The sequence below is a fragment of the Mauremys mutica genome, chromosome 1 (genome assembly GCF_020497125.1).
Source record: "Mauremys mutica isolate MM-2020 ecotype Southern chromosome 1, ASM2049712v1, whole genome shotgun sequence".
NCBI classification, from domain to species: Eukaryota; Metazoa; Chordata; order Testudines; family Geoemydidae; genus Mauremys; species Mauremys mutica.
Window position 1 is genome coordinate 117,508,336 of NC_059072.1, and position 22,038 is coordinate 117,530,373.

Consider the following 22,038-nt stretch of genomic DNA (forward strand, 5'->3'; position numbering starts at 1 on the left):
CTAATTAATTTTTGCAAGTAAAGAATGGATTTTGTGAATAAAAGAAACTATGATGAAGAAATATATTAATATATAACTGATTAAAGGCATCACTTTTGAAACCAACAAAGAAATCAAGCATTCAAGCAATATCTTGAGTCTCCTAGATCTTATTATAAATGGATACATTTCTTAGTTTGTTGGTTTATTATAAGCATATGAAAATATGTTTAACAAAGCTTACTGAAGCTGCAGTGATCATGGTGCACTGCGGTACAGTTCTGTTCCCAAAAGACTGCCATCTGGAAGAATTGCTCCCAGACGTTAAGGCATATAAAATGGGTAAGGTTGGACTAAGATGTCAGAACAAGTTCATGGGCAGTAAAGAACATTGTTTTTTATTAAAAGTTTTTAGTGGATAGTATGTAAGTATACAATTATGTGTCAGGAACTCAGATGGCTCCAGGCATTGTCACCTGGCAACCTGAGTAGCTGGGGTATTTGCACCGTAAAAAAAACAAAAGAAATAGTATTTTTCAGTTCACCTAATAGAAATACTGTAGTGCAATCTCTTTATTGTGAAAGTTGAACTTACAAATGTAGAATTATGTATAAAAAAACTGCATTCAAAAATAAAACAAAGTCCACTCAGTCCTACTTCTTGTTAGGCCAATCGCTCAGACAAACATGTATGTTTACATTTGCGGGAGATAATGCTGCCCACTTCTTGTTTACAATGTTACCTTAAAGTGAGAACAGGCATTCACAGGGCACTCTTGTAGCCCGCATCTCAAGATATTTATGTGCCAGATGCGCTAAAGATTCATATGTCCCTTCATGCTTCAACCACCATTCCGGGGGACATGCATCCATGATGAATACAGGATCTGCTCAATAATAATCCAAAGCAGTGCGGACCGATGCATGTTCACTTTCATTATCTGAGTCAGATGCCACTAGCAGAAGGTTGATTTTCTTTTTTGGTGGTTTGGGTTCTGTAGTTTCCACATCTGAGTATTGCTCTTTTAAGATTTCTGAAAGCATGCTCCACACTTCATCTATCTCAGATTTGGAAGGCACTTCAGATTTTTAAACCTTGGGTTGAGTGCTGTAGCTATCTTTAGGAATCTCACATTGGTACCTTCCTTCTTTGCGTTTTGTCAAATTTGCAGTGAAAGTGTTCCTAAAATGAACAATATCTGCTGGGTCATCATCTGAGACTGCTATAACATGAAATATATGGCAGAATGTGGGTAAAACAGACCAGGGGGTATACAATTCTCCTCCAAGGAGTTCAGTCATAAATTTAATTAACGCATTTCTTTTAATGAGCATCATCAGCATGTCAGCATGTCCTCTGGAATGGCAGCCAAAGCATGAAGGGGCATATGAATGTTTAGCATATCTGGCATGTAAATATCTTGAGACATCGGCTACAACAGTGCCATCAGAACACTTGTTCTCACTTTCAGGTGACATTGTAAACAAGCAGGAGGCAGCAGTATCTCCTGCAAATATAAAAAAACTTGTTTGTCTTAGCAATTGGCTGAACAAGAAGTAGGGCTGAGCGGACTTGTAGGCTCTCAAGTTTTACATTGTTTTGTTTTTGAGAGCAGTTATGTAACAAAAAAAATCTACATTTGTAAATTGCACTTTCACAACAAAGAGATTGCACTTCAGTACTTGTATGATGTGAATTGAAAAAAACTATTTATTTTGTTTATCATTGTTACAGTGCAAATGTTTGTAATAAAAAAATATATACTTTGATTTCAATTACAACACAGAATACAATATATATGAAAATGTAGAAAAACATCCAAACGAAACTGCTCCAGAGTGCATGTACAAGTGAGTATGGAAAACGATAGATAGGGATGAGGAAGTAGGCAGGTAATATGACAATGGGGTTATATAGACAAGCTATGTGCAAACTTGATATTTCCAAATAACTTTAAAAATGGAAGGTTTGAGGGTGGGCTGGGATGTGGGAGTTGCTACTGATCTATCCACTATTGTTAGATGACTGATTTCTTGTAGGCATCACAGCAGTTGTGGGTTCTGAGAGGGATATGAAGGAGAAAAGCCTTATAGATTAGTTTAGAGTGAGTGAGATGTGGAAGGGAGATATGGAAGAAAGCACCAAGATGAAGGCACTAGTGAGAGACGTGGACAAGGAGTCAGATGAGATTACCATCGTAGTCAGATAGGGGAAAGAGATAAGAGAAAAGCAATGAAGAAGATAGGCACAGAATTGTGACAGCCTTGAAAGTGAGGTCAAGAAATGTGAACTTGTTGCAGTGGAAAACAAGGAACCTGTAGCGGGATTCAAGTGGGAATGACAAGCATAGAGTGCTGGTCAAGGACAATTAACATGCTCATTGAATAGTAAAAAGACATGAACTAGTCATTTAAGTAATCTCATGAGGCTAGGATAATGGATGACTTTAAAAACATTAAGTGGCACATGGTATACTGAGCTGGCAGGCAGGTGCACTTGACTGATGACAAAAAAAAGACTTTATAGACTTCAAATTTGAGTAAACCGTTCAAATTAGATTAGATAGGGACGGAGCATGGAGACAGATTGTAATTAGCTGTGCATCGAAAAAACATCTTCCACTTTTGGGAGTAACATTTTAACACAGAAGGTTTCCTGGACTGCAGCAAGATTGTGTCATCATCATCATCCACACATATCCCAAAGGGATGTAGTCTCCTTGCAGATTGAGCACCACCTGGATCGATCTCTAGCTAGGTCATTAAAATGGGCTGGCTGTTTAATTTGTCCATTGTTGGCAATCGTATCACGCCACAGAAACTTTTCTAAACCACATGATTGCTTCCTGTGCAGTAGCATTCCTTGGTAAATATGTTTCATAATTTGTTGGTCTTCTATCCTAATAATATCTATATACCAGGAAAGATGCCAGAACTGAACCAGTGTTGATGGAGCTGGTTGGTGGGTTCAGTTCTGAATATCCTCATTGCTTATATTGCCCTGTCAATTAATATGGAGCTGCAGAAAACATGACATGAATTAAAAATGTCAATCCACCCCCTCGTTGGCCTTCCTCAGCACCCACGTTTGACTGCTGTACAATAATGGTATAACCAGTAAGAGCAAGTATCAGAGAGGTAGCCGTGTTAGTCTGGATCTGTAAAAGCAGCAAAGAGTCTTGTGGCACCTTATAGACTAACAGACGTATTGGAGCATGAGCTTTCATGGGTGAACACCCACATCCGACAAAGTGGGTATTCACTCACGAAAGCTCATGCTCCAATATAGCTGTTAGTCTATAAGGTGCCACAGGACTCTTTGCTGCTTTTACATTAAGAGCAAGATTCTTTGCAAATGCTTGATCCAGAAGTAATCAATGTCCCATTACGTGAAAGTGATTCTGGATCAGAATTCAAGATGAGACCTTCCTGTATCAGTAGTGATACTGATAGATAACATAGGGGCTCTCTTGAGAGATCTAAAAGATTTGTGCACCAATGTTGCTTAGCCCAAGCTGGAGCTCCCAAAATGATCCAGACCCGACCCTGTGTTCACTTTCTGAAAATCTAAAGGAGCAACAGAAGCTATAGAAAAGCATGTATTTTAGCAGATTTCCTGTCCATCCTGAATCAAAAAGGAGGACATTTTGCATTGTTGCTTATGCAACAAGGTGCTCCAATACAGATTACTTCAAAGACCATCACTCATACTGTTCTTCTGTTCTATGAATTAAATTGAGACACGAGATGGGACCAGTACAGCTACAACGACAGTGAACTAACTTGTCAGTCACTACATTTTCTTTTCCAGGTAGTTGAAGGGGAATATGATGCATCTGATAAGCCAAACAGCAGGCCCAAAGGGCACTGTGATTTCCTAACAGTTTCTTGGAGCAAGCACCTCCCTGCTGAGGTAAAACACTGTTGCTTTGTCCATTAGCACTTACACTATATGGTCCTTAAGTATATGCAAAAAATATTTCACAGCCCATCTGATGACCTGTAGCTCTAGAATGTGTATGGCGTTTTACTTCCCATAGTTACAATGACCCCGAACAATCTGTTCTTAGAAAAAGGGCCCTTCATCCAAGATCAGAGGTATCTATGATGACTCCTGTTGAAGAGTGGAGGAGATACCTTTCAGTACAATGTCTAGTAATTTCAGTAAGTTGAAATCGGAGGACTTTGGGGGGGGAAATATTTTGGCAAAGAAAAGCCAATGTTTGGATTATAAAGTTATTGCTTCTTTGGAAAACAACAAGAGTGTGAAGGAGAATTATTTTTAATGGCTACTCAGTTCTTAACAGATGTCATAAAATATGTTTCATAATGATGTGAAACTCCATTTAAACTGGTTTTTAAAGTGTGGAAGACACAAAGAGAGCTGTTTGCTATAGTCTACATGGGTCTTGTGTATTATTTGCAATCTTTTCAAATAGTGTTATTAAATCAATATTGAGTATTGAGTATTGGGCTGTGTAAGATTTTAAATTTTTGTTATTGATATAAGGATTTTCTGTGAAACCATCGTACTGATTTTTAGTTTAATGTATGATCAAATTTAAGGAAAGTGACAAAGGGAACTACAGTTTATGTGCTTTGGTATTTTTGAAAGTGATTTCTTCATTAGAAGGAGAGAATGTGCAAAATATAACAAAGGCAAGAATAAATTAAAATAAAGATATAGGTAATTGGACCTAATATTATAAGACCTCATTCTTCATATATTTTGTGTACTCAAAACTTGAACTTGAAATCAATAGGAGACTGAGATTGAAAGCAGCATCACGTTTATAGTGATCTCTCTTATTCTCAGTTACTCTTACAGGTTTGCGGTAATATTTTCAAAAGCGCCTAAGTGACTTAACTCCTATTTTCAAAAATGACTTAGGTGCTTTTTGAAATTTTTACATCTCATCTTATTAAATGTCATGCTAACTGATAATATATAGGAGTTTGCCTGGTCCAGAGAACCAGTAGACCACACTTTACATGAGGAGTAGAAACTTCCAGATGTGAAATTATTTTTAAACCATCTAAAAACATCTGAAACTGCAAATTAGGACAAACCACTTCAAGATGACTGAATATTTTTGGTATATAGACATATATAGTCCTAGCCTCTTTAATCTTTCCTCATATGGGACCCTCTCTAAACCCCTAATCATTTTAGTTGCTCTTTTCTGAACCTTTTCTAGTGCTAGAATATCTTTTTTGAGGTGAGGAGACCACATCTGTACACAGTATTCGAGATGTGGGCGTACCATGGATTTATATAAGGGCAATAATATAGTCTCAGTCTTATTCTCTATCCCCTTTTTAATGATTCCTAACATCCTGTTTGCTTTTTTGACCGCCTCTGCACACTGCGTGGACATCTTCAGAGAACTATCCACGATAACTCCAAGATCTTTTTCCTGACTCGTTGTAGCTAAATTAGCCCCCATCATGTTGTATGTATAGTTGGGGTTATTTTTTCCAATGTGCATTACTTTACATTTATCCACATTAAATTTCATTTGCCATTTTGTTGCCCAATCACTTAGTTTTGTGAGATCTTTTTGAAGTTCTTCACAATCTGCTTTGGTCTTAACTATCTTGAGTAGTTTAGTATCATCTGCAAACTTTGCCACCTCACTGTTTACCCCCTTTCTCCAGATCATTTATGAATAAATTGAATAGGATTGGTCCTAGGACTGACCCTTGGGGAACACCACTAGTTACCCCTCTCCATTCTGAGAATTTACCATTAATTCCTACCCTTTGTTCCCTGTCCTTTAACCAGTTCTCAATCCATGAAAGGACCTTTCCTTTTATCCCATGACAGCTTAATTTACGTAAGAGCCTTTGTCTATAAATGTCTATAAATGTCTATAAAGACATTTTTATCAAAAATATTAAAGAACTCATTTTACTTTTTCTAATTACTGTCATTTTTTCCTAAGTACTGTACAAGTGTAAATAACTCTACTGCAAAAAACATTTAATTAGTATAAATCATTCATTGTCCATTACCCGATTAGCTTTGAAAACTGGTTTCCATGAGGATCCTTTTTCTATGGAGAAGAGTATTTCATGAGAAGAAGAATAAATAAGCATTTCTGATAAAACTAAAATCTAAGTTGCAGTTTCAATTAATTAAGGGAACATGCCAATTTGAAAATTACACTTCTGTCTAAAATTAGTTTACCTGCTATTGTTTCTTGTAACACCTAATATTATTGTACCTGAAAGGCTGGAGAAAAAATGTATCTCATTGTTTCAATTACTTTGTGGTTTTGACAGCATGTTATCTATAGTTAGTTGCATTATGCCCCTCTTCTTTGTGAGAGTATCTAACACAGCAATTAGGAAAATGAGATGATAATCCACAAAAATTAGCAGGGTGATTCAGGGCCAGCAGTAGCCACTGACACTGTTATCACTAATCTTGCTTTTTTTTTTTTTAAATTTGACTAGACTTTGAGTTCACAGTGTCTTTTTAATTGCCTGCAGACACCGATTTAGTGAATTAAGTAAGTAACAATGATTTTGATGATCATCATAAAAAAAAAACCCTTGATGAAAAGAAAATTCTGTTAACGTGGCTTCTTGGCTAAAATCCATCATAGATTAAATTGGTAAATATTCTAGCAGAAGATAATGTGTTTCATGGTAATCAGGCTGCTTTGTGCTGAGCAGTCATAAACCTGGCATATCTGCGCATTTATGATTTTCCTTTGTAAGAATCTACACAACAATCTCCAGATTGTGGACAGCCCAGGGGTGAGGGATGACAAGATCCAAGGCAGTAGAGAACCAAGCTCACAGTTCTTACTGGGTTCCATATTTTGTTACAATTATACATGCAATTCTAATTTTCAGCATATTTTTTTCCAAATGTATATGGTTGTTAGTACTGCAATCTAGCAGTTTATTGACAGCATAGTGTTACCTTCCACTTAAGGTGGACAGAGCACTCAGTAGTATTTAGTAACATAGAATGTATGTACCAACTTTGCAAGATCCAGTCTTTACTCGCTATAATTTTTTGGATAATTATAATAATTTTGCTCTGTAACCTATATTCAAGTGTGGCACTACCGCTCCACAGATTAACAGCAGTGCCTGAAGGCTGGCCTTGCCCTAGAAACCCCAATTGGCTGGGGATGGGCAAATAAGAGAAGCTGGCCTCTCCCTCCCCACCTCACCTACCCAGAAAGCGCTCAGGAAATCCTGCTTCTGCTGCTGACTCTCCTCTGGGGCAGGGAATTGCCTTTCTATGGTTCAAGAACCCACACACACTGCAGGAAAAGGCATGTGCTGCTACAGCAAACCTGAACTGGCCTGAGCTCAGGGCTGGTGGCTAGGCCGAGTGAGCAGCCTGTGTGTGTGTCCTATGAGTCTGCACCAAACGCAAGAATAAGCCACTGCCCAAAGGGAAAGAGGTGCCTTAATCTGTACTTAGCTGAATTAGAGTTCCTTTTAGTCATCTTGGTTTTATGTCTTACTCCCATTGGCTGCACTTTTCAATGACACTGAAGTTCTGCACATGCTAATAAATGTACAAGGAGTGTATTTGGAGTGATTCCTGGGTGAATTCCTGCCTCACCAAAAGTTCTAAAAATGTGAAAAAACCTAACAAAGAAGGGAGCCCCCACCAAACCAGGAAAAAGTATTTTTAATGTAGATATGTTTGTCCCACATCACCAACATGGATTAGAGTTCAGTCATCTCCAAGATTTCTAGGATGCTGATGTTGGATCACTCAATAAAAATTACTCGGGGGCAGGGTGGGGAGAACCCTATCAGTGAGCTCCCTGCAAGAAGACTGGACTAAGGAGGAGCACATGTCTGGGCTAAGGAGAAGCATATTTTTTTCTCTCTACTTCCAATCCCATCCAGGGTCTTTTCTAGCCATTAATGCATTTGAGGCAGTTCAATAACACAATCAGAGACCTACCTCTAAAAATACTGAAACAGGGCACTTTTCAAGTTCCACTAGCAACAATTACAACAGCTATTAAAATGCTACAATCTAACTTTGATTAATGTGAATCAAAGTTGGATTCAGTTTCCTCAGAGATGTCAGATTGGGAACAAAGAATCTCCAGTGTTTGGGGGAAAGGGTGAAAGAACTTAGAACAAAGAATTCACTTGGCAATTGTCCCTTTTTAGAATATTAAATCTCCAGCATGGGGTTTAATAAAAGATAATATTTTCCCATACTGGCTAATTGAGCTTATAGAAAACTTTATTGAAATCTATGAATATAAGAAAATTAAATATCCAAAATCTTTGTAAGGGGAGAAATTATCTCAGTTTCCTGTTTATAAAATCCCCTTACCTAATTTGACTTTTCATTGATTATTCTAAATATATTGTGTATATCATTCTAATTTCTCCCAATTAAATCACTGTCTTCTTTATCTATCTCAGCAAACACAAACAGTTAAGCTGACTCTGTTATCACCATTCAACCAGTTTCATATTATGAGTACAGTTGGAGAAAGAGTGTAATATAGAATTTTCAAATAAAATATCACTAGTTAAAATTGTAGAAGAAAATTATGGGAACTATGTTCTGAATTTCTGTCACTAGGCTTTCCAGTTTCTGTGTTGTTTTGGGCTAAATTGAAGTTTATAAAATAATAACCATACTCTATTTATTTATTTATTTATTTATTTACTACAATGACACTAATGTCTTATTAACACATTTAGACCAAAAAGAAACTCATCTACCTGAAGGTATGTGCTGATGAGGATACTTCAGAAAAATCTTTATTACTAGACCATAAATAACTGAAATATTTGATTGTAAACTGATTTCTTGTGTATCTATTATGCCAAAAAGCAAATGAGAGTAGCTTTTTGAATGGTTAAGGTTTGGTGTTTTTTCTTTTCTTTTTTGCATTTAACTTGTTTTACTGGATTTTTGGATATGTTTGTTCTTTAAACTTTTTGTTACTATGAACAGCTCAGAACACTTACCTGTTTTCCTTTAATATCGTTACAACTATAATTTTATTTACAGACTGAATAAAAACTTCACATAGTTTTAAAAAATTCCTGAGTATGACATCATTTGCTATTGAGATCTGGCAGATTAAGACTCCTAAGCTTTTTTTGCTCAAACAGGAAAATATAATTTTATGGACTTTTGCCCTTTTGGTGTGACAAATTAACTAGTACATTGCATTCATACAATCCTATGTTTTTTTAAATAGTTTCATACATTTCTCTTGTCTTGTATACTATTTATAAGTTTAATAACTTCTGATTGGATCCCCCTTTGTTCTATGGATTCCTTTCATTTTAATGTGATGGGGAAAGGAAGGATCCTGGCAGCAGTGGCTGGCAGGAGAAGGAAGTCCTAGCAGCACAGCTCCACCAGATTCTGACAGGGAGAGAAACAGGGATGCTGAAAGTAATGCAAAGATACAGGTTCTTCAAATTCCTTGCCCTCTCCACAAAGATGGAATTGGGGCGGCTGGAGGGGTGGGGACTTTGATCTCCTGCCATTATGAATCAGAGGGAACTAATGGGAACTTCACAGAATTTTCCTTTCCAATGGCCCAATTTAACAAGTTTATGAAGTATCTAATTTTACCCCAGGTAGAAATCTGGAGACAATATTCTCAGATTATTACAAGTAGCAAATGAAGAACTTCTCTTTACTTTGGTAATTCCAAGTGTCTGTGGTAAAAACAAGCCCTCTTTTGGAGATACACATCTATGCATAGATTATAGTGTACTTCAAGATATATTTGTTGTGACAAAGTGGAATTTTTACATAAAATAAGCAAAAAGACTGAATACAGACCATCTTTCACTTAACTTACAAACAAAAACAGATACATGGGATGGATCTGATGGTAAATGTAGCCCTAATTGCGAAATATGGTAATAGTCTTCTCTGGAGTGATTTAACTGCATAACTACTCTTCAGTGTTTACAATTTTGTATATATTTAGATTATAAGCTTTTTGTGGCAAGAACCATCTGTTTGTTCTGTATTTGTATAGAGACAATTACAATGGGGTCCTGGTCCATGACTGGGGTTCTAGGTGCTACCGCAGTAAAAATAGTAATAATAAGAAGACGAATATACTATACTATTAGATACTATGATCATGCCCCACAATACACATTGAATAGTATGAAGAGCACTGAAGAAACTCACTGGCAATGTGGCAGCCTAGAATTCATCCTTCCTGGTGGGTGAAATGGGGAGAAAGTAAAACACCTCCCATCACTGAAAACAATAGCTAGAAAATGAGGGATGAAAAAGTAAGATAGAAAAGGAAAATTACCTCCCACAGGAACAAGAAGTAGCAGGGGAATAGATGCAAGACCTCGCCCTCCCACTCCCCAGAAGGTAGGAAAAGGTGGGAAATAGAGGAACTTACCTCATTATCAGTCACCATAAAGGAGGCAAAAAGAATAGGTGGAAAGAGCTTGTTCCAAACAATAGCAGGAAGAATGGAAACAACAACAAACAGTGCATTATAATGTCAGGTCATTACACCATTGTATTTCTGTGCAAAGTCATTTGATGATGAAGTGGCCTTTTGGCTCTTAAAGACTGAGGAGAACTGGAGAAGATACTTCTTACTGTGGAACTAACTGGTTTTTTAGATTGCTCCATTTTAACTGTGGGAGAGTTTCATTCTTAGGTTACATTATTAAGACGATCAAAGTCTCTGTTTCAATCGCAAGTTCTTTGATCATTTTAGATTTCAGCACTTTATATAAATATACACATAGCCCATAGAGTACTTCTTCATGTTAGGGGTTTCAGTAACAGACCAGCTGTGTGAGAATTGCTAAGGGTCATTTCAGTCTTGTTGGCCAAAACAAAACTGTTCAAAATAAATTTCATAACACAAATTGTGGTGCTCTCAGGGCAGCATATAGATCTAGATCCATGCTTCTAAGTATATCAGTAAACATATTTTTGGTTCTTCTAAACTAAAATTCTGCACCTGGTATGCCATGCTGTCATTACACAAATAATGGTAAATTTTGGTCATTCTTTTAGCTTGTTATTGTATATTTTATATTGATATCTGTTTATTTAAATAACTGCACTGAGTTTTCTTCCAGTGCATAAATATTTGCATTCCATTTTATTTAATAAATAAAAAAGAAAAAGATATGGATGCACAAAAGTAGTTCTTTCCACAACTACACTAATTGTATAGAGGAAGCATACTAATTTTAGCTGACAACAAAAAGTTGCTGTAGGTGCTTTTCCTCTTTGTAAAAGTCTACCTTCACAAAGCACATTTTGATCTTTTAAGGTATGTACACCTCTACCTTGATATAACGCTGTCCTCGGGAGCCAAAAAATCTTACTGCATTATAAGTGAAACCGCGTTATATCGAACTTGATTTGATCTGCTGGGGTGCACAGCCCCACCCCCCCGGAGCACTGCTTTACCGCGTTATATCCGAATTCGTGTTATATCGGGTGGCATTGTATCAGGGTAGAGGTGTATTTTTAATAAATGCTCCATTCTATGGTTAATGGTTTTTTATGGAATAGGCACAAACACCCAATAAAACTAAGAAAATATCACTCAAGGCTGGTAAAGGAAAATACCTTATGTTAATTGCTGATTTTTTAAGTTATTCATTGTGATAAATCATCACTCTCAGGTCCATTTCTCTGACCATGGCCAAGGGCCTGGTCCAATGCCCACTGAAATCAATATCTACAACTTGTTTTCTGGGCAGAAAGCTCTTGCTGCAAATAATAAACTATTGCTCCAATAAATGGGTACCGGGCTATGGTGGACTTTTTCTCGAGATTTATCCTCTGTGACACAGAGGCCCATTTGTGGTTCACTACTCTGCATCAGCAGTTCTTGTCAGGCGCGAGATAGATACTCACTAAAACTAACATACTGTTGTCATAATCTGTATCTAAAATGTGCCGTGTAAGATATCACTAGAAAACTAATAACTCAATAATCATTAATATTCTTGAATGATGTATGGACCATATGTGTACAAAAAGTTATAGATACATCCTAGAATTATGTTTTTAAACTGTTTGGCAACCATTGCATAAGCCCAGTCTTCCCAAGAAAAAGAAATATGTATTTGTTTGTCTTCCCAGTCTAGTTGTCAAGCAGAGACAATGCTTACCTTACCTATAAGGTAAACAAAGCTATCAAGCTGGAGAAGAAGACGGCATGGCATCTACACTCGAGCAGAAGACAGAAACTTTATCTGGGCTATAAAGTAATTGAATCAACTGATGATATACACAGTATTACTGTATTATAAAAGTGTATCCAGTAAGGTCTTTTCTGAAAGCCAATGACACACTGGTGATTAATATAATTGTGAAATGTATGTATTAACAGTATATGAGGAAATATGGATACTTAATGCTATTGTACTTTAAAGTGTGTGATCAAACACAGAGAGAAACAGGGTCCTCTCCAGACAGAAGGGAAGGCAGCTATCTATCTGTCTCCAATGAAATTAAGCAAGGTGTGACCAAAAACAATGGAAAGTTCATTTAAATGAGTAGGGGGTTGGGAAGTCCACAGGAAGAGAAGAACAGCATGAGGTCATCATGTTTTGTCTGGGGACAAAACAGTAAATCTGGGAAGATATAATGAGAGAGGAGAAGTCATATTTGCATCCATCACTAGGGTGCAAAGGGACAGAGCTCAAGAAAGATGGGTCCTTCAACCAAGGGGATTGCAGTCTCTGGGAATGGAAGATTGATAAGAACCTTGAACAAAGACTATAGCTTGTTAAGTTAGGTCTTAGCCATTAGAAAGTGTATTTTTACTTTTGTTTGTTTATAACCCTTTCTATACTTTATTCCTTCTACTTGGTATTGCTTAATCTATGTCCTTTTGTTAATAAACTTGTTTTATTTTGACAATAAATCAACTTAATGTGGTGTTTGAAGGGAAGGGTGTTTTTATCCCCATTAAATTAATAAGCTTTTGTCTCTTTAAAGGACAGGAATGGACACATTTTGGGTAAATTCAGGACTGAGAGTGTATTAAGTAGTTACCAAGGCTGGTGGAAGCCAGGGTGGGGCTGTTGTGCTGTAGGCAGGCTCCTGGGAGTCAGAGATGCTGATGCAGAATGTACAGCACACAAACACTCAGGGTGTGACCTGCATGCTTGTCTGCTGGTGTACAGGATGTGAGCCACAGCATCAGAGCATTTAAGGCACCCAGGATTACAAGGCAAGCAGTGACACAACCCCTCACTGGTCTAGATTGAAACCCAGAACATGACATCCTCAACCCCAAAATCTGAAATAGAGACCAAACTGACCTGAAAGGAATGATTACTGAGACGAGTTTGCTCTGATGAATCAATCATTAGATAAGGGAAGAGGTGAATGTATTCTCTGAAATATGCAGCTACTAGTACTAAGCATAGACACCCAAAGAATCGTAGACAGATGAAAAGTGGGCATGTGTAGTCATAGTAGTTGTTTCCCACGCAAATGTTCAGAACTTTATGTAGGGAGGCCTAATAAAAATGAATAGAACATGAATGCTTCAGACTGAGAGCTCAGAACAAGTCTTCACTGAAAAAAAGAAGGGATACAAGGATTACTGATGCCAATGTCAAAAGAGGTTAAACTGAAGCCATTGTGAGGGCTGGCATCAGAAGAAGTAAAAGAGGTGTGATTTGTTCATTGAAGTTCTACAGGTTTATTGAGATCTTCTTTGCTGTCTTCTTCAGAGTCAGACTGAGCGACACCCATCTTTTATATTAGTCAAACATGGTGAAGGCTCTCCAAGAAGAAAGACTACAGCTGATTTTCTAGGCCAGTTAGTGGTGGAAAATGTCAGAAACCACAGACTTTTGTGGTGATCTCATGGCAGGCATGTCCCATTAAGTCGAAGGACAAGGTGACTGCTGCCATAACTGACACATCAATGTGCCATCATACTATATGGACTGTATGGATAAGAGACCTGCATGACCTGTGAATATGCTGCACAGCTTGGTCAAAACTCAAGGAAGGCCTCAAATTCTTAGAAGCCTCAAAACATGAGCACTCACTGTGTAACCCACTAACCTCCTGGGTGTGGTGTTCTGTCCCATCTAGTAGCACCAAGTCCACTTGGTGCCACTGGACCACCAGTGGTGGGCAACCGTCAGGGTAATCCGCTGGTGGGCTGCGAGACAGTTTGTTTACACTGACCATGCGCAGGCACGGCCGCCTGCAGCTCCCAGTGGCCGCAGTTCAATGTTCCTGGTGCAGGCCGCAGGGACGTGCTGGCTGCCACATCCCGCAGCTCCCATTGGCCAGGAACGGTGAACCGTGGCCACTGGAAGCTGCAGGCAGACATGCCTGTGGATGGTCAATGTAAACAAACTATCTCCCGACCCGCCAACTGATTACCCTAACGAGCCGTGTGCAGCCCACGGGCCACAGGTTGCCCACCACTGACTTAGAGAGATTAATGAGTCTGCTCTATAGCCTTAGCTAAGGGCCATATGCAGGGCCGTCCTTAAGTATATGCAGCATACAAGGCTGCATAGGGCACCTGAAAATTTGGGGGCTCCCAACGTCTTAGTGACCACCCTTCCTATCCCTGTTCTGACCCTTCTGCATACTCCCACCACAGCTGGCTGCTGCAACCTGGTGAGTCTTCCTCTGGAGGGAATCTAGTACTTAAAATGAACAAGCTTTCCAGCCTGCCAGACCTATTAGCACAACATTGAAACTGTTAAAGAGCCATTCAAGTGGTAATGAAGCCATTTAACAGGCATTTGCCAACCCCCAGGTATATACTGTCAGTTTCTGAATTTACTGACAAAAACAGTTGTGCATTACTGCAATATTTATTCAGCACATGTTAGTCTACAGGACCTTAGTTTAAAAATATTTCATTAGTGTGTTGCTGAAGATTATAAAATCACATCTCTAAAAAAATCCTTGCATAGATTTTTAGATGCACAGTCTGAGTATTCATCTTTAGCCTTAAATGCTTGGATATTCAGACATATAGTTTTAAAATAAATCCTTCAAAAGACCACCCTTATCTAAAATACAAATGTGAGCCTGGGCTGCCGTTGGGCATAGGGGCACCAGTTTAATAATGCTGCATAGGGCCCCGTTAAATCCTAAGGATGGCTCTGGCTATATGGCTTTTAATTCATGCAGTAGAGGCTCATGCACTAAGCTCCAGAGGTCCCAGGTTCAATCCCACCCATCGATGACCGGGGTCTGTCAGTGTTATAACTGCACTAGGGTTGCCACCTTTTTAATGGCTGGTAACCGGATCCCCGAGGTCCTACCCCTGTTGCTCACTGGATCATCTCCATGCCCTACTTTCCCTTCCAGCTGGACTCCCTCTGCTCTGGGGCTGGGATGAGTGCTGCTGCATCCTGACAAGGAACCTGCCTGCAGGTAGACGGCAGCCCTGGATGAGCAGGAGCTGACATGGGTTAATGATCCTGAACTTCCCTGCGCCCCACAGTAACCGGACTTTTGGTATCCAATCAGTACATCTGACCAGACACTGCCAGTTCCCCTTTTCGACTTGACTTTCCAGTCAAAAACCGGGCACCTGGCAACCCTACACTGCACTTGAAGAGGAAGTTCTGTCAAAGGCCTCTTGTACATAGGAGTTCCCAGGACGAAACTCAGGCCATAGTGCTGGTAAAACCAAGGAAGAAAAAGGGATAGTTGGGGAAAATCTACTGAATGGAGCTTTGATAATTGGGTCTTGGAATTCAGTCATGTTTGGTGAAATCAATCTAATTAAATCAGTATCTGGTCTTAAAGGCTTGGAACCCATATATACAAAAACTACCAACCTGTTCCCACATTTACTGCACTTAACAATGCTTCTTTAAAGGCAGATTCAAGTGATAGGACAAAAGGAACTGAGCCAACCTGTTCTTCCTTTTATTTTTAATACTTCTATCAAGGAGCCTGTGATGTTGTATACAAACCCCACTGAAGGGACAGAAGGGGTTAAAGGACAATACTGGGCCCAGCTAGCCCCACCCCTCCAACCCTGCAGAGCATGCTCCAACTTGAGACAGGGTTGAAAAAGGAGCAACCCAGCTCACAAGGCTGAGAGTTGCACAGACCTACCCTGCAGGCCACTGCCAAAAGGGGCTAGAGACACCTCCCTGAAATACCAGGACTGTATGCTGAGCCCAGCTGGTGCTGGCGGTTTGCTTTCCTTTTTATTTGTTCTTCTCTGGGATCAGAAGCAGAGGGAGCAGTGCTAGGAAGTGACCCAGGGAAGGTAACTCAGAGGGTCCACCTCCAACCCCAGGGGTCAATGCTACTGATTCTCCCAGGGCCCTGTGTCAGAGCCCAGTAGAGTGAGCAGGCCTGGGCTCCCCTATCACTACCCTACAACTGAGTGGGTGCTAACCAAGGGACCCTACTATAGAGTCCAAAGCCTCCTTATATAAGGTATCAGCCTTTGGGATCCACGCCTTTAGAGGAATGACCCGGAAATAAAAATCTCCAGAACAAAGAGCCTAGTTAGAAAGGTTGAAAGATTTTAGAGCTGAGTGTGGTTCAGATCCCACACATGGCTCTATCACACAGAAAGTGCTGATTGAGATATAATTGATTTCTCAATGAGAAGCAAATTAAATCAATGAATGCCAGGCATGATGAACCTGAGAGATGAACCCAGTGCAAAACTGAGCACCTTTTTGCCAAATGCCCTTCAACCAGCTATTTAAGAAATAAACTAACTGATCTGTAATGGTAATGAATATTCAGGTTATACAAAAAGTGTATCAATTAGTTAGAGTCTCAGGTATATCAACCCTCAACGGAGTGGCAAGAATCCAATGAGCACCAACCACTGAGATGGAACCTGACCAAACAACTTTGAGATGGGACTGGTAACACCGCCATTGCACCTTCAGCAGCAATTCATATGAGGACAAAATCAATATCATAAACAGGCCTATATGATGGCATGGACCAAAAACAAGTAGACTAATGTGAAATATATACGTGTGTGTCAATTGTTACATTTACTATTAACATCAAACCTAACTAAAGAAACATGTATAAAAGATAAACAAACAGCCAAGACAGCAATGGGGAAGAGTGGCAAATGTTTCCAAGCCTCACAATCTGTGGCAACAAAAATGGTACTAAGGGATTTTGGGGCTGTGAGTCCTTTTATTGCCAACCAGGCAGAGCTGTGTGGAGTAATATAAGCAATTCCAACAGCCAGTACTTTCTAGATCACTGCAGAATCAGAAATTTAAGCCTGAGGCATTCCTTTCTTGGTTGCACTCAGGGACTCAGCACCAGGAATAGGGATCTATCACAACTGAAGCTTTGTTCATAATGCTCCTTTTTAAGTTCTGTATTTATAATACACTGAGAAAGTAAGTGGGGAAAATACAAACTATTAGAAGTTTAAAAGATAAATTAAAAATTGGTTCTGAGAAGGTGACTGCCTCTTTAAATTGTGTGCACTTTGAAAACTGAGTTTAGCGACAGCAAAAGGAACTCAGCACATAGGAAAAGCAAGCAGTGCAGAGTTAGAATAAGAGAAAACATATCTGTGAAAAGGCTTACTCAATTTCTCGCTTTTATACAGTGTTGAAGAATGTAACAGTGATTTAGAAAATGATTTTGTTACTGGGTATTTTTTTAAACACACAGAAAAAAGAGAAAAAATAGAGAAATTAGAGTTAACAAAACCATGAAAAAAGGGAAAAATTGTTAATAATTGAAAGTCCCTCCCCAAAGCATAGTAAGTGGAAAAGTCATGTTTACCTGTAACTATTTCAAATTAGAAACTAATTTGAGTGGAGGAGAAAATGTTAAAATTATCAAAATGTTCACGTTGAGGAAAAAAACAACTTTATACTGAAAATAAGCAAGTTAAACATAGATGAGACAATCCTCAAACTCAGTCCATAAAACAGTTTGCACCACAAAACAGTTGGCAATACACCTGATGGCCCAGATCCACAAAGTTACTTAGGCATCAAAACAGAGTGTCACAATGCCTAATTTTTATGCACCTAGAAAATCAGTGAAACAACAATGTGATGCACAAAGCCTGAGTTAAGTGCCTAAGCTTCCTATCCAATGATTGGGGAGGGAACAGGCATCTTAGAATGTGATCCAGGTGGGATTAGGTGGGAAGCTGACTATACTAGCCAATGGCAGATGCTGACAAGAGGGGTGTGGCCCAAAGGCCTGCCATCTAAGGAGTTAGATGCTTAAGCCTGGGCACTGAGGAGTCACCTACCTTTGTTTGTGAGCCACAGCCAGAACCCATCTCTTGAAGTCAGGCAGTTTAGGTGAAAAAGCCAGTTCTTGCAAGAATGAGTTAGGCACCTGCATAACTCCATACAAAACAGCAGGAGGAAGAGGAGGTTCCCCCCTTTTAATTTTTAGGCTGGTGCACTCATCTGGGATGTGGGAGACCTGGGTTCATTTCTCCCCACCACCTGAGGGGGATAGAAGATTTGAATAGGGTCTCCTACCTCTCAGGTGGGTGCACTAACCGCTGAGCTATGGGATATTGTGACTGGGGCTCACTCAGTCAGTCCTATTGAAGCTGTTCTACTTTGTATAAATCAGTGTTTCCCAATGGGTGTGCTGTCAGGCCTAAATAGGTGAGCTTCAGAATTTTTTGGAAAAGTACATGCGAGAACAAGGGGGAGAAAGCTGCCTTCTGATTGGCCATCTGCCTCGCTACCCCACCTTCTCCAGGGTGGAGCAACCAATCAGAGCTCAATCTCCCTCTTCTCCCCCCCACATCCTGCTTGAACAACAGCTCTGCTCCTCCTCTTCCCTCCTTCAGCTGCCAGCTGGGGGTGGGGGAAAGAGTCCCTGGAGCTCAAAGTGTGCTGTGGCAGAGAAAAGGTTGGGAACCTAATGAATGAGTCTTTAACCTGGTGGTTAGGGCACCCATTATGAGGTAGGAAACCCTGGGTACGGTCCTCTTGCTCTGGTGACTACTTAATTATTTATTTAGCTATCTCTTCCAGGGCCTGGGTTAAAGGCCATTCTCAGGAGAAGGCAGGCATGGCTGAAGTACATCTGCATTCCAGCAATTCTCGTCTGCCCTTGGCAGCAGAGTGTAATTGAGAACAGTTTTAACACTCTTATCAGTTACGCTGAGAATAAAGACAGACCTCAGTAAGTCTCAGGATCAAGAAGTCGGCAAAATGGCTAACGTTACCTTTCCACTTTTCTCCTCTCTCAGCTGCACCAAACATCGTTTGGTCACAGCGGACAATCTGACATGGAAGTTGTGAGGTTTAATGAACATAAAATATGTAAGGATATAATTCATTCTATTTTTTTAAATGAATATTGAAAATTATCCTGGTTATGAATACTGTGTTTATTGTACAGTACACTCATTCTTTTTTCAAGGGCTAAGGTAACATAGTTAACATAATATTGGCCCCAGAAGGCAGGGAGTAAATCTCAGAGAAATAACTGAGCTATATCCCAAATTTAAAATAATAAAGACACTTGACCAGAAAGGAGGTATAGCATTTAAAATTTTCTAATTAACTTCTGAATTCTGTTTCTGTCCAAGTTTTTGCTGCAGTTTTGTATAGGATTTTTTATTTGTAAGTGATTCTTTAACTTTAGGAACTGGGGCAGAGAGTACTATAAACATTGAATTTCTGGTCTGATGAGAGGAAGAGTACAGTCTGTATTGTTTTTAGTATCCGCTAGCAGTCATCAAAAATGGCATAGCAGTCTAAAAGGCGAGTTAAAGATCTATTGCTATATTACAACTGCAATAATTATGGGATGTTTGGAGTGAGATAATAGCCAGTAGTCAGACCAATATGTGTCTTAAGTCCTTAATAATGGGAGATGAGGCCACCATTGTATATTGACTTTAACATAATGGTGAGAGCAGGAAAACTCATGGAGTAATACTTAGGATTATGGAGAAAATATCTACCTAAATATTATGTGAAATGCAATAATTCAGCAAACAATTTTCAAAAGCTTATGTCCAAAGAATCTATGCGGGACACTAAAATAGCACACAATAGATGATAGCACATACCCATCTGGCATCCTACATTCCAGAATTCTTGAGGATTATAATTAGAAGAGGTCGCTCTAGTCCCTTTGGGATAAATTCTTGTAATAAATTTGGCAGTATGCAAAACAAATTCATTAGCTGAAAAGAGAATAAAAAAATTTAAGATAGGCATTACTAAAAAATGCATATAAACAGATCTTGTTTCAAATAAATAATCAGATTATGTGATTTTTAGTCCTGATACAATTAACAGAGTAGTGATGTTCATATTCATTTAAAATATTTCCCTGCCTATCCAATGTAACCTAAGTATGTGCACTACTTTTGTTTAAAAAAAAAGACTAAATTCATAATTAAAATCCATATAATTTGGTAATAATTAGTAACAATTACTAAGGATGCAGTAACCTAGCTGTTTTCTTCTGGAAAATATTTCACTGTCTTTGTTGGTGGTGGTTTGGGTTAAAAATACGCATAGCCTTTTAGGGAATGGGGAGGACTGGAAATAAGAAATATGCTATAAAACCATTTATTACTACAAGTGCTCAGTAGGTCAATTCTAGCCCTGGCTGGTACTAGCTAAAAGTTGTTCCCTCTTGATTGCTGTCTCGTGACCTACATACAATGAATTACTAATTTGGCCCAGTGAAGAGGTTTCTATATCACAGAACCCACAACATTTAATTGATAACCTTGTTCTGTCTTTGGAGAGAGGCCGGCTAGTCAATGGGCATGGAAATTAACCTTCTCACTTCTAGAAGTGCTCACCTCTTGAACAAGTCTGAAGCACACTGGCAGGGAGGAGGTAGTTTTACTGTTACCAGTACTATTCCTGTGTTGTAATTAATCAGAGAACTTCAAGTCTTCAGCATTGTGAAGCTGACAGCTTAAGGGCATAAGCTGGGTTGCATAAGGGCAGCTTGGCACCCAGGGGCGGCTCTAGGAATTTGGCCGCCCCAAGCACGGCGGCCGGGGGACCTCTCGCAGACGTGCCTGCGGAGGGTGCGCTGGTCCAGCGGCTCTGGTGGAGCATCCGCAGGCATGCCTGTGGGAGGTCCACCCGAGCTGCAGGACCAGCGCACCCTCCGCAGTCATGCCTGCGGGAGGTCCGCTGGTCCCGTGGCTCCGGTGGACCTCCCGCAGGCATGACTGCGGAAGGTCCGCCGGAGCCGCCTGCCGCCCTGCCAACAAAATGCCACCCCAAGCGCGCGCTTGGCGTGCTGGGGTCTGGAGCCGGCCCTGTTGGCACCACTTTTCCAGTGGTATATAATTGCAACAATTGGTATATATAAATATAAATATAAATATAAATATATAACCACTGTTATATAATTGCAACAAATCTTGTATAAAATGTGGCATGTAAGGTGTCTATGGAAAGGTTATGATATGCTGAATATGATTATGCTATTTGTGTGCATGTATCATTTTTGTATTTGAAGTTATGAGTATTGGTTCTATACCTGTATTTCAAATGTTTGCTCCTGGGGTAACGGTAGTTAGCCAGCACATCTTGGAGGGACTATTCAAATTGAGTGGCCCATCAAAAGAACATTTAACTGACAATAGACCATGGGAAATGCCCATCTACATTTAATGGAATTTCCTGCTATGACTAACCAGAATCAGGCATCACATGTGACTTCCCCATGTGACTCCAAACACCATCTTGCTACCTGTAACTTTCCAGAGAGATTTGTTTGAAACAATGGATTCTCTCCACGTGGCAGAAGCTATAAAAGACCCTGGAAACACCTCCAATTTTCCTCTTTCCTGCTCAGACCTCTGGACTTATACTAATGGGAGCATTCTAACCAAAGGACTGAAGTCCTTCCAATGATTTAGAAGCAACCACAGACTTATCAAACCAGCAGTTTATTCCATCACTGCTACAAGCCTGAACCAAGAACTTTGCAATTACTGTATGTATTTGATTCCTTTAACCAATTTTAACTCTCGCCTTTCTTTCTTTCTTTTCATAAATAAACCTTTAAATTTTAGATACTAAAGGATTGGCATCAGTGTGATTTTTGGGTAAGATCTGAGTTATATATTGACCTGG

The 22,038-nt window shown here is 39.4% G+C and overlaps 1 protein-coding gene across 1 annotated transcript in view; it reads right to left on the minus strand.

The window, feature by feature from the left end:
* Nucleotides 1-22,038, minus strand: part of PLCZ1 (phospholipase C zeta 1) — a 122,295-nt gene that overhangs the window by 27,133 nt on the left and 73,124 nt on the right. Inside the window, exon 9 of the mRNA XM_044981980.1 lies at nt 19,998-20,114. Within this exon, the coding sequence (XP_044837915.1) occupies nt 19,998-20,114 (117 nt within the window). The remainder of the gene's footprint in view (nt 1-19,997; nt 20,115-22,038) is intronic.